This window comes from Sardina pilchardus, chromosome 15 (genome assembly GCF_963854185.1).
Source record: "Sardina pilchardus chromosome 15, fSarPil1.1, whole genome shotgun sequence".
NCBI classification, from domain to species: domain Eukaryota; kingdom Metazoa; phylum Chordata; class Actinopteri; order Clupeiformes; family Clupeidae; genus Sardina; species Sardina pilchardus.
Window position 1 is genome coordinate 24,379,806 of NC_085008.1, and position 14,219 is coordinate 24,394,024.

The following is a 14,219-nucleotide window of genomic DNA, read 5'->3' on the forward strand; positions in this document are numbered from 1 at the left end:
GATATGGGGTGCCTCTCAACATGCCTCCTCGATCCTCGATGCTCAATCCTCGAGGGGCGTTCCCACTGATCTATAACTAACACTGGATAGACTATCCCATTGTTTCCCCCCATCATTCTTTATGTAGATCAGTGAGGATCGAGGCCCGAGGAGCGAGGGAGGACGTATAAACGCTGCATGAGAGGCACCTATGGGGTCTACACTAACCCACTGCGGTGACCTTACTGGCTCGGTTAATCTCTGCTACGGCCATGCCTTCTCATGTCCTGTTTCCCGGCTGGACAACAAGCTGTGCGTTGCTCTCAGGTATAGCGCCCCCGTCTGGACAACGACATTCCGGTCTGCTGATAACAGATGTGCTGACCTCGACTGACCTCGTCAGGGTTCCACACCTCCAGGTGTACAGCCGTTGAGAACGTGAGCCGCAGCATCGGTGCGTGACCAGGAACAGCTTCCTCAGGACGGCCTTGCGCAAGAGGATGTAAACCCAAGGGTCCAGGATCTGGTTCCATGTAGCCATGCGCACTGTGAGAAGCATGCGGGTGTAGGCCCGCTGGTCCTCATCATTGATGTTCAAGACAATGACATTCACCTGGAGGGATGGAAAGCACACAGCATCATATCAACAACATCCTGCAGCAGTGACAGGTGAGGGCTTCCATTGTCATTTATAGGGCTTTTGTGGAGAGTGAGTGGTCTTTCTTTATTGGTCAATGAATGAGACAAAACTCATCTATTTCAGTAGTGGTAACAGATATCATATCATACACAGCATGATACAGTACAACGCAGCATACATATAAAGTATTCACCCACCTTGGCTATTTCCCCTTTTATTGCTTTAATAAACATAATCTTTGTCAATTAAACGTGCCCTTTTTTAAAAACATTTTTTACAAAAATCCCCTCTTTAATGTCCAAGTGAAAGTACAATTCTACAAAGTAATTTTAATCAATTAAATGTAATGCAAACTAAGCAACTGCATACATACAGTATTCACCCCCGTAATAAGGGACCTAAATCAACATAAGTCCAGCCAATAGTCTCACAATTAGTGAAATGGAGACCACTTGAGTGTAGTGTATGTGCATAGTATATAAAGATGCCACACACACACACACACACACACACACACACACACACACACACACACATGCACACACACAAGACCACCAGAGTGCAGTGTATGTGCATATAAAGATGCCTGCATCTGGAAGGCCCAGTCACAGTTAATCCGTATTCCTGGCTATAATTCCACCACCATAAAGACAAAAGAACACCCCAAACAACTCAAAGAAAAGGTTATTGACAAACATAAGTGAGAGGATGGATAAAAAATGTTCAGGTCACTGAACAACCCCTGGAGTTCAATGAAATCCATCATTAAAGGAACACTTCACCGATTAGCATTGAGCTTTAGTATCTTTAGAAAACCAGTCATGTTTTTGAATGGTGCATCATTCCCTCAGTTTGACTTGAGATGGGAGAAATACGGATTTCAATGTTGGACTCCCTGCTTTCAATGATGTAAAAATCATAATTTTACATCATTGAAAGCAGGAAGTCCTATTCATGGGTTTGAAATCCGTGTTTCTCCCATCTCAAGGCAAACTGGGTGGATGATGCACGACCATTCAAAAACATGACTGGTTTTCCAAAGATACAAAGCTTAATGCTAATCGGTGAATTGTCCCTTTAAGGAATGTAAGGAATATGACAAATGTGCAAATGTGCCTAGAGCTGGTCATCACCACAAACTGAGTGACCATTCAAGAAGAATAACAGTGGGGGTGGCTACCAAGGTACCTATGACAACTCTAAAGAAGTTAAAAGCTTCAGCAGCTGAGATGGGAGAAATGCATAGTATGCATACAAAAAAAAGGCTGTTCACATAACCTGGAAAAAACAAATGCCTGGTAATCTTTCAGATTAAGGGTCTGACCACAATTAATGTAATGGCCCAACTCAAGGGGCGGCACCAAGGATGCATTTGAAAATCTCACTGCACACAATTGGGTAACACTACCAATGTTTACTCTGACTGATTCTGGACTTCGACGCAGTTGGATAACACTACGACCAATGTTGACTGATTTCGAAAGTTGTAGCGCTGTTGTCTTCAGTTTAGCCTGCCTCTGGCCCGCCTATATCAGATACACCAATTTGATTGGTTTCCCCAGATGGTTGGGGTAAACGTAACGTGCATCATCATGCTAGTTGCCAGAGTATCTTGCGGACACAATTCAATTTTGTGCTCTCGTGAGAACTCTAGATTTCCAGGGTACTGTTCACACCCAATCCCTAACCTGGCAGAGCTTGAGCTGTTTTGCAAAGAAAAATGTGGTAAAATTGCAGTTTCCAGATGCAAACCTAATTGAGACCTATCTACGCAGACTCCATTTAGACTCCATTCTTTAACTGAAGGGGGTGAATATTTATAAGATAAGATAAGATAAGATAAAACTTTAATGTCTGTTTGCACAGAAATTTGTCTTGCATTTTACCTTTCCACAATCCATACAAGCCATTAAAAAACAGCACACATTGAAAAACAGCACATACAAACATACAATTAGAGAGTCCTTAGACAGTCAGGGCGATTTACAGTCCAATGAGTTAATCCATTATTGTCTCTGGGGTCTGGCCTATTTTATTTTTCTATGGTTGAGCAGTGATATAGAATGAGGGAGAAAAGAGTTTTTGTATTTGTTTCTCCGGCAGCTATAGGCCGGGAGCCAGGTCCACCCCTCAGGATGTTTTTTGCTACCTTTTTTTCACTATTATTTCCTATTATCTTATACCTTGAGCCATCACAAGATGGTAATGACCACCCCCAACTCGGCCCCGTTTGGTCTCAGGAGCCAAAAAACACCCTTTTTGGGAAAAGCTTTTGGCGGAATGACATAATTGTGAATATTAAGGTACTGGAGCTACATAAATGGTCATATAACCCTATAATTTAGCATGGTGTATCCTGACACATAGGGGAAACTACCAAAAAAAGATTTTGGGGATTGCTGCCTTTTTGCTGTCAAATATCACCCTCAACGTACCCCAAAAGACAAAAAAAAAATCTGTCCGCCTGACAATTGTCATCAAAAGTGATCATTTTCAAGCATTTTATTATACATATCACTGCCTCAAATGTATATGAAAAACCTCCCAAGTTTATAAGCTTCAATTTAAGTCCAAGATGACCTTTCTATCTAGAGGAGTTCAGCTGGTATGATCAAAGTTCTCCACTATACATCAAATCGCAGAAAAACAGAACTTTGAAGCATTACCATTCCAAATGGGATTAAGCATATTTTTTTGCATATAAACAATAAACAACCTTTCTAACTAGAGGATTACATATATATAACCAAAGTTCTCCATTATAGCATAAGTCAAGAAGTCTAATTGCTCCGTTTTGAAACGGACTGGCAGAAAAGACTACAGGCACCCAGGGCCGGCCATAATAAATCTGACCTGGACTAAATGTCGTCCTGAGCTAGGTATTACAGTAGGTGCACTAAAGTGTAGCTTATAGCTACATATCAACACAACTTGTATGCTTAAATAGTGTAACAACCATTTTAAAACTGTTTTGTTAAACTATTCAACCTTTATACTTGCCTAGTCATCACGCATGCACCTTCCTCTCCCTCTCTCATGCACTCACATGCACAATGGCAAAGCATCCACTTTGTGACAACAAGAACACAGCCCATTGTGTAATCTATGAAAATAATTGCGGGCCACAGCTCACTCAGCTTTTGGATTAACATGATACACATGATTTACACTTGTGATACAAGTTGATAGACAATTGTGTAACAAAAGAAGAGAGAAATGTTTGCATAATTAAATGCAAAAAAGAAAATGTGTGCTGCATATCACCTTTACTATCTACTTCCCTTTTTTGACAACTGACATATCAGTTGTTCATATCAGTTATTGGACTCTTTTTGTGGTAATAATTGATATCGGTATCGACCCTGAAAAAAACATATCGGTCGAGATCTAGTGAAGAGGCCATGGAGTCTCTTACAGTGGCTCTTTGGAGCAGCGTGCAATCAAAGGCACCACGCACTGATGCATGTGGTCAGGACACTCTCTATAGTTCCCCTATAAAAGGAAAAGAGAATGGTGTTGGGAGATGGACTATCTTCAGCCGTCGGAGAAAGTGCAGACGCTGCTGGGCTTTTTTTGGCCAGGTAGTTGTTGGTGGACCAGGATAGATTGTCTTCAGTGTGGACACCAAGGAACTCGGTGGCCTTCACCTGTTCCTGTTTCCAGTAGTCAACGAGCACCTCTTTGGTCTTTTGGACGTTGAGAAAGAGATTGTTGCCCAGCCGTATATCATCATGGTTGCTGTTACGTTGTTACCCACTACTGTGGTATCGTCTGCAAACTTGATGATGTGGTTTGAGAGAGAGCTGGAAGTTGTGTGTCAGGAGAGTAAAGAGCAGAGGACTGAGCACGCACCAGGGTTCAGTGTGATGGTTCTGGAGCTGGTGCTGACAATCTGAACTGAACTGTCTGGGGCCTCTCCATCAGGACATCCAGGATGCAGTTGCAAATGGAGGTGTTGAGACCCAGCAAGCCAAGCTGCCCAATCAGCTTCATCGGGATGATTGTGTTAACCCTCCTGTTGTGTTCGCATGTGACTGATTGACAATTATTTTCTTTAAAAAATATTGATAACTTATTCTGACTCCCATGAGGCTCCATGACTTGCAGGGCATCTGAACACATAAAACAAATTTTGATCATTTGCATTACAATTTGCGTGTTTAATTTAACTTTAGAACACCCGTGTGTATTCCCGGTCAAAAATGACCAGCTATTAGAAATGAATGGGTGAGAAAATGGTCAGTGTATAAAATTGAATCCAGGCGCATGTCTATTGATCAGATGGTCTGTTTGTGTGCTTCTGTACATTAAAACACACACACAAACACACCATCACTCCCCCCCTTCGCTTCTCTGCCAGCCCCCACTGGAACCTTTCCCCAATATAATGTTCTGCTTTCTGACTTGCATGAGCTCAGGTCAAGTTCAAAACAGGTACTATTCAACAGAATATAAGTTGATACAAAGAGCTATCACAACATTAGATGATAATATATGTAGCCTATCACTATGGATTTATAACAAGTTACAGTATAATGCAGCAGCCATTTATGACGGATGCATAAAAATAGTAAACATGAAACGAACACAACAGGAGGGTTAAACGCAGAGCCAAAGTCAATGAACAGCATCCTCACATGGGTGTTGCATTCAGTGCCGCTGCTGGCCATTTTGGTGCCTATGTGAGTTGCTTTGTGTTTCAAATAAAAAGTGAAGCCTGGTGGTAGCCACCTAGCTATTTGAATGGAAGTGCGAAACTCATCAATTCCATTCTTCAAAGGAAAAGTAGTAGACTAGTCTTTATATTCTTGTCCATGTCCCAAATCACATTGATTGCAGCCTATGTTAAAGAGCCCTTTCACCAATCTGAGTTTAAAAATGATCAGTAGGCCTATCAGTAGGACCTATAGGACCCAGATAACCTCACAAACAACAATCTCTCTTTGTTGACTTCATGATTTCCTTATTTAAAAGGAGATACACAATGATAATACAGCTGGAGTCTGCCACTCTCGTTGCCTCTCTCCTGCATTTAAGTGAAGTAAGTAAAGTTAGATCTGCTATATGTGGTGGAGATTGAGAGAACCCCAAAAGTACAGTATCATCCTTGAATGTACCATGGTGTTGGTGTATTTTGACATTGTAAACGTTATCGAGGAGGAGAGAAGCACAGTTTGCAGTAAAGCTAGGCTACTATTTATTGGCTATATTTGGATGGCCCCTCTGTCCTTTGGTGCCTTAAGCACAGTGCATGATGCGCGTGGTGGGAGTGACGGCACTGGTTGCATTGTTCCAGGTGTTTAGGGGCAAAGTGGAGGGCAGATGAAATTGCATCACCCATGGACCTGTTCTTGCGATAGGCACACTGGTAGGGAGGGTGGTGGGGAGCCGGCGTCTGATTAGGACTAGTTTAGGACTGCCCGCTCCAAGCACTTCATGATGACTGAAGTGAGTGCCAACGGTCGGTAGTTGTTGAGCTCCATCACTGTTGGCTTCTTAGCTTAGGACTGCCCGCTACAAGCACTTGGATCTAAAAAGTTATTTTGGTTTCATTTCTACTCAGAAAATCTAAGAGACTGCTTTATAGAATCCCTGAATTTTGCTTACTTGCCCTGACTGTGCTTGTTTGTGACTTTCAGCTAAACGACCCTTTAACTTTTAAGACCACCACAGGATTCTGCAAGGAGTACAGTATAAGGATTCTACAAGGAAAGTAAATTTACTGAAACGTTCATTAATAAGCCTTTATGCATGGGGAAACTTACTCATTCATACTTATATACTAATTTTTACACTTTTACTGTACATATTATTACAAGGGATAGTCTCCCCAGAGCAACTAATAGGTTAAGTGCCCTGCTCAAGGGCACAATGGTGGCAGGCCTGATTTTAACCCACAACTTGTCTTGATGCTTAGCCTGACGTTGTCATACTCAAAATTCTAGTCAGAATTTGAGTCTGATACTGCTCCACTGGGCTGTTAGCCTGACGAGCCAGACCCACATCAAGATGTAGGGTCTGGACACTCACCGTAGACAGGGCTCAATCGGAGGGGTGGGATAAACAGTTGTCTTTCAAATTCCCTCCCCGCAATAGGATAACGCTAAACGAATCATCTTCTTGTTTTCAAGTAGCAGGATGCGTAACCTTCCCTCTCCACGCAATAGGATAACGCTAAACGAATCATCTTCTTGTTTTCAAATAACAGGATGCGTTACCATCGCAACTTCTGATCGCTTGTCAGTCACCATAATGTTAAGCCCACCCACCGACTCTATACACGCTGTGATTGGCCCGCTGGTGCTTCGGGTTCTCAGCTCCCTGGCTCTATGGATCGTGCCTAGACTGCCCCGCCAGCCAAATTACATTTGCTGCCGCTAGGGGCATCTAGATTTCTAGGCTACTGGGCTGTAATTATGGGGTATGTTTCAACTGAACCAGGAAAAAAAATGCCTCTTCACTCAATTGGATAGACCTACAACCAAGTCAACCAAAGCGCTCTTTGGTGAAGTGGTTGAGTACGTTACTGTTAATCATTTCTCTATCGTCATATAAAGCCCACCCTGACAATTTGATTGGTCTGCACAGCTCTGGTTCAAGCATAGTTGCGCCACAATGGAGCAATGCCAGACCGAACTTCCAAACCTTAAATGTTGTGGCCGGGGCTAAGTTCGGCTGGCACCCAGGCTACTTGCTGCTGCATGTTAGCCCATAGCCAGACAACCACCACATCAGGTTCTAAAGCTCGTAAGAGGATTCTCAACTGTCTTAATCAAGCGTCACTGAACAACCATCATCATTAACTGATCACACGGCTGACTAGCGTATTGAATACTCTCTCTTTCTGACTTCCATGGTAGCTACTATACAGTGTTGTCATTTCTGGTGATCCAAAGAGGTCAGAGGTGAGCAAGCAGCCATCAGTGAAAATGGACGTGGCTGTAAACAGGTCATCAGAGATACAGCATGCCCAGAGCATAACTACACTGGACACACACACACACACACACACACACACACACACACACACACACACACACAGATGCTCTGACCAGTGCTCATATGTACTAGAGTAGAACTCACATTTGTTGACTCTTTTAAAAATATGTTTAATATATGCTTAATCCCATTTGGAATGGTAATGCTTGAAAGTTCTGTTTTCTCCGATTTTATGCATAGTGGAGAACTTTGGTCATACCAGCTGTAATCCTCTAGATAGAAAGGTCAACTTGGATTTAAATTGAAGCATATAAACTTGGGAAGTTTTTTGTGTACATTTGAGGCAGTGATATGTATAATAAAATGCTTGAAAATTATCAGTTTTGATGACAATTTGTCAGGCAGACAGACATATTTTTGTCTTTTGGGGTATGTTGAGGGTGATATTTGACAGCAAAAAGGCAGCAATCCCCAAAATCTTTTTTTGGTAGTTTCCCCTATGTGTCAGGATACACCATGCTAAATTATAGGGTTATATGACCATTTATGTAGCTCCAGTACCTTAATATTCACAATTATGTCATTCCGCCAAAAGCTTTTCCCAAAAAGGGTGTTTTTTGGCTCCTGAGACCAAACGGGGCCGAGTTGGGGGTGGTCATTACCATCTTGTGATGGCTCAAGGTATAAGATAATAGGAAATAATAGTGAAGAAAAGGTAGCAAAAAACATCCTGAGGGGTGGACCTGGCTCCCGGCCTACTAGGCATTCTAAAACGTCTTCCAGATGGGAGGAGCTCATACTCCTGATGTAACACGTGTGAGGGGTCCAGAGCAATCTTGTCAGCCATCCTGAGAGTGTGTTTAGTGCAGCTGTCCAAGAAATTCCCCTCCAAAGTGTGGCCCACCAACTTTGAGCAAATGTTCAAAAGTTTAAGTACCCTGTTCTTTAACTGGACTGAGAGGCCACAGAACCAAACTGCCCCCCCCCCCATACTGTAGAACGCTTTGTATTGTAGATGTGAAGAATTGATGTAGGATGTCATTGCTGGCTCCAAAAGATCTTAATCTTCTCAGAAAGTATATTCTCTGTTGAACTTTATTGCAAATGAAGTCTACATGCTGTGACCAAGAGAAGACACTATCCACATATACCCCTAGATATTTGAAGGATGCTGACTGTGTTATGGGTCTGTCCTGAATTATAACTGGTGCGGGTGTGTGTTGAACTGTGCCAAAAATGACCTCCTCTGTTTTCATGGCATTCAGAGTGAGGGCATTCTGTTCAGCCCATTGGACCACTCTCTTCGCACTCTCATAATAGAGGTCAGGCTGCATCTCCTCTGTCATCAGCGCCACCAGTACCGTATCGTCAGAAAATTTGATGAGATACTGTCCAGGGGTATTGATGGTGCAGTCGTTGGTGTATATTGTAAAGAGCAGTGGTGAGCTCACACATCCTTGTGGTGCTCCGCTGCTTGTTGTGACCAGAGGGGAGACTGTGTTGTTTACTCTGACCAGCAGTTGCCTACCGATTAGGAAAGAGTGGTACCAATGGATGAGGTATGGATTAATGTCCAACTGCTGCATTTTTGAGAGAAGTAAATCCGGTCTGATGGTGTTGAAAGCAGAGGAGTAGTCGATAAACAGTGCTCTGGCATATGGTTTGTTTGGTGAGTCAAGATGTTTTAGAACAAGGTGTGTGAGAGTAGCAACGGCATCTTCGGTATTGCGGCCACACTTGTAGGCAAACTGATATTGGTCCAGTTTGCCCTGTACTGACCTGGAGAGCAAGGGACAGATGATTCGTTCCAGTGATTTCATCAGAATGGACGTCAAAGCCACTGGTCGGAAATCATTGCACTCCTTTGGGCACGTTTTCTTTGGAAGCGGGGTCACATGTGATGTTTTCCAGGCAGTGGGGACAGTGTGTGTGTCAAGTGATTGTTGGAAGATGGGCTACCACGCAGGAGCCAGCTCCTTACTGTACGTCTTCAGGACAGAGGCTGTGATGTTGTCTGGGCCCCTGGACTTCCGTGCGTTGAGATGTTGAAACACCTGGGCTACCTGCTGTACTGATATATGTACTCTGTCATCTGGGTGCACAGTGACTGACTTAAGGATGTCTGTACAGCTTTCCTCAGTACCAGGAACTTCAAACCTGGTGAAGAAAGAGTTCAACTCCACGGCGGACGCTAGCTCATCAGCTGTTGTGAAGGGCCTGTGTTGTTTGCTTGGCATCCCTGCCATGTTTTTCATGACACTCCACATTTTCCTTGAATCATTGGCCTTAAAAAGTTCCTCCAGGTGTTTTCTGTGTCTGTCCCTTGCCTTCCTTATCCTCCCTTTAAGTTCCTTATCTTTCCTTCTCAGTTCCTGAGTGTCGTTCTGTTTAAAAGCCAATTTCCTTTCATTCATTATTTGCTTAATGTCCTTAGTTATGAATGTTTTGTTATTGGGGAACACTTTAACAGTTTTCGTAGGGATTATGGATTCAACACAGAAGTTTATGTAGTCTGTTGTAACAGTACATTATGCAATCAGTTATTTTGCATTGTACATTTTTAAATATATTTCAATTAAATTAATCAAGAGTCCGTTTCTAAAAGCAGTAAAAGTGGAAATATCCCGGGGGATAGCAGTAGAGAACAGTTGAATTGAGATGACACAATAAAGACCAGGGTAGGCCTGCTTGATTATGGTAAAAATCATTATCATGATTATTTTGCTCAATATTGAGATCACTATTATCAAACGTGATTACTCAGTGATCTTGGAACTACCATCCATATTCAAAATTTACATTTTTAAAATGGTTAAATTGATTGTTAAATATAATCTAACTGGAAAAAAACACTTAAAAAGTTGACACACATGAACTCAAGAAAAAGGAGAGCGTTGTTATGAAACTGAATGTAGCAACATAATCATTATATTTCAATATGCTATTTTCATAATTGTTGGAAGTCATAATCGATGACTTCAAACAATTATGAAAATAGCATATTGATTAATTAATAATTTGATTAATTACACAGCCCTAGACCAGGGTATTAGAGTAGAGGGAACAGACTTTTCTAACAGCTCCTAAGATCATTGGCAGCTCCTACTGCACACAGTTGAAGTGCAAGAAGTACAAAGGGCTTCTGCCTCTCACTCTGGCAGTTGTTGTTGTTTTTTTTACAGCAAATTTTTCCCCTCGGGAGAATAACGTCCAACTGAAGAGGCAGATCACTGCTACACTGTAATCACCTGTTTCTATAAGCTGTTTTGAGAATATGTATACAGAATATCAATAAATAGAATCGGTGTATTCCATGTAGTGAAGTTAGATACTCTGGAGTGTATTTGCTTTTATTTGATTATTTTTTATTTTATTAGGGATTACCCAGGAACCTTAGTGTCTAGTTATGGCCATTTGTGTATGCAGGGCATGTACTAACTATGTATAGATAACAGATGCAATGTCCGCTTCATTTTCAATCCAAGGACATGAATCTTATTCTCCACTTTTCATAAGAATAATCAAACATTAAGCGTAAGAAAATTGTAACAAACATATGATCTTGTTTTGATTAATCTCTCATACCATCAAAGCAAGATGAATGACTTGCCTCCTAAATTTAGCTTGTTTGTTCCGTCACTCTGTCATGCTGTCATTTCTGTTATTGTGCCCATGCATGCCAGAGATAAGGCTTCCCAGAATCTCAGAGAGTCACCCGCTCTTACCAGAAAGGGGCCCCAGCACACGCAGGACACAATCATGATGGCCAACAGCTGGCAGATCATTTCCAAGTGGTGGGCCGAGCTCTTTCGGTGGTGACGATGGTGGCGGTCACGGCGGCTGCGTTGCTTAGACTGCAAGAGGGCCAACCCGGTCATGGCGTTGCACACGATGGACACGAGGAGCGACAGCAGCCCCAGGGTGGAGAAGAGCACGGGCGAGACGGCGTCCAGCCAGTCGCGCGCGCCCACCATCCGGAAGAAGCACCAGCTGCGCGAGCACTGCACCTGGTAGGGCCGGCAGAGCAGGATGGGCAGCAGGGCCACGAAGAGAGCCAGGAGCCAGACGGCGCCCATGAGCGTCTTCATGTGGCACGAGGCGATGGCGGCCGAGTGGAAGAAGGGGTGGGTCACCCCAAGGTAGCGCTCCACGGCCATCACACCCCCCAGCAGCAAGGGGCTCAGGCCAAAGAACACCATGGAGGTGCCAAAGACGCCGCACAGGATGCGTTTGGGGTCAAAGGCCTCCCAGTCTTTGCGGTAGCTGTAGACGTAAAACACCAAGGAGCCGTTGATCAGGTGACCCAAACAGTCCGTGACAACCAGGCCGCTGGCGAAGAGGAGGAAGCAAGCCTTGGACTTGAGGCGGAAGCGCTGGTAGGCCTTGACCAGGATGAAGAGGGCGAGAGTGTTGGAGAGGATGCCCACAGACATGGATATGACAGAGGAAATGACAGAGACCTCGGCTTGGCTTCTGGTGCCATTTGACGGGCCACCACCCGAGAGGCATCCAGTCTCTGAGCTCCTGTTCTGGGTCATTCTTAGTCAAGAGGTCTACCTGCAAACGACATATTGGAAGTAAGATTGGTAAGAATTATTGATTTTTTTTTTTCTATTTCAGTTACAAGGGTATGATATGTAAACAATATAGCAATATAAACCAGCCCTTTTGTATTGTCATATACTGAATTAATGATTTGGGTATGTAGGTACCACAAAAAGCGCCTCACACATTGAAAATAAAGACACTGAGAATTAAGACATAACAAATAATTAAAAAGAAAAACAAACCCATACAAGAAAATATACAATTGGTTAACTTTAACCAAAAATGCCCATGCAATGACTACCTGAAACAGCACACATTCACAACTTGTTATACAACCCTATCATTGACAGTGCCTTTAATGGCTGAATATTTACTGAAATATTCAAAAGCTGTCAAATATACGCTACCACCGTCCACTCTGCAATAAAGTGAAATAAGATGCCATTCCTAATTTAGGAATGCATTAGCCTATACAGCACAATTTAAATTCTGACCTAATAAAATTGCCATGATAAATGTTTAAATTATCATCTCAGTATAATGTATGTAGTGATGAGGCATATAATAACACAGTGATGAGACAACAATAACAACACATTGATGAAGAAACAACAACAACAACAACAACAACAACAACAACAAAACACTGAAACAGCGTTATAAAACCAGCCTGTGAGGAGATGTCCAAGAAAGGTGATGAGGTAACTGTACATTTTCATCCTCTGACACCACAACACACATTAATCAAACTGTTAGCCAGGCACATGAAAGGTCTTGACAGACAGCAGTTATCAGGTCTTACAGATCTTACCTTTGAATAATGACTGGGTCTCTTCAGAAGATTTTCTTTTGAAATGTCAATATTAGCTTAGTACAATATTATGAAAACCCTCTGTCATGTTGCTCGGGAAGATTCCACATCTGCAGTTTACCATCGGTACAGGCGACCTATTCCAAATAAGGTCCACAAGAATTTACTTGTTGGCGAGGCGATACGCATGACATCCTTCAAAACTCTGATAAATGTTTCACTTCCGTGAGAAAGCCGACTACAAAAGTGGGGTTATTTTTTCTTGAAGTGCTATCCATCTGCCTGTGTGAATTAATTACTGTCCATTAGTCATAGGTCAATCATTTCTCCTACTTAGCTACACAGCTATCCGTCTGCCACACCTGATGCTCTCCGGCTTGTGCCAGTAACTTCTACATCCCTTAACTCGGGATAACACGTTGTGGAGCGCAATGCTCGGCTGACACACAGCACATCACACAGAGCGACTGGACGTGCTGTTGCCCGTCTTTGGGTGAACATGTTCTGTGTCAACAAGTGTTTGAGGCGAGACACGGTAAAATATTCCCTGGCTACAAATACCTGGTATCTGAGTGAGCGATTAAATAAGACTGCTGCCAAAAGATAATTATTATCCCTCAAGTAATGTTCTCGCGATGACCCTCAATTATGCATCACCACATTCATTGCTTTCAGCGCTTTTTAGTGCTTCAATTTGGCTTCAGTTGCGGTTGATTTGTTTTGTCGTTATGGTTGCACATGGGAAAAAAGTATCTGAAGTATGCATAGCCTAATGCACAAAGAAAAACTGAATCAAAACTGATATGAGCAGTACAGGCTACATTAAATATAAATGTAATTTAAAATGCAGATGCCAATTTCAATACCATTAAATAGGCTACTTTGAATTAACTTCCAGTGGTTCACCCAAGTCATTATGGTAAAGACACACACAGCTATGGTGTTACTAATGCCCCACCTACTTTTGCAATGAAGATACTCATATATTATAGATATGATGGAAAAACAATAGGCTGGGCCATACCACCACAACCTAAGACTAACATCACCTGTGGTATTACTTTGATAAATATATCTTCGAACACAGCATGATTATGCATAAAATCAATTCTGGGTGGAGTTTCGCCCCTCACAGATTATGGGAAGAAGAAAGCAGTTCATTGATCCACAAGCCCCAGTTACTCTCAGTCCTCTCAGAGTGTAACCAGCAAAATATCTCCACAGCTGCATATTTCCTGTGTTGTTTGGTACAGACATTGGCTGGGTTTCCCAGAATCGTTAAGAAGCTCTTAAGTTCTAAGA

At 42.6% G+C, this 14,219-nt stretch overlaps 1 protein-coding gene across 1 annotated transcript; it reads right to left on the minus strand.

Moving 5' to 3' along the window:
• Positions 1–100: 100 nt before the first annotated feature.
• On the minus strand, positions 101–13,226 carry ptgfr (prostaglandin F receptor (FP)). Its single transcript, XM_062557005.1, has 3 exons — positions 12,918–13,226; positions 11,284–12,115; positions 101–592 (listed from the first exon to the last, which is right to left on the minus strand). Exons 2-3 carry the CDS (start codon positions 12,094–12,096, stop codon positions 260–262), a joined length of 1,146 nt encoding a protein of 381 aa, XP_062412989.1. The 5' UTR covers positions 12,097–12,115; positions 12,918–13,226; the 3' UTR covers positions 101–259.
• Positions 13,227–14,219: the final 993 nt, after the last annotated feature.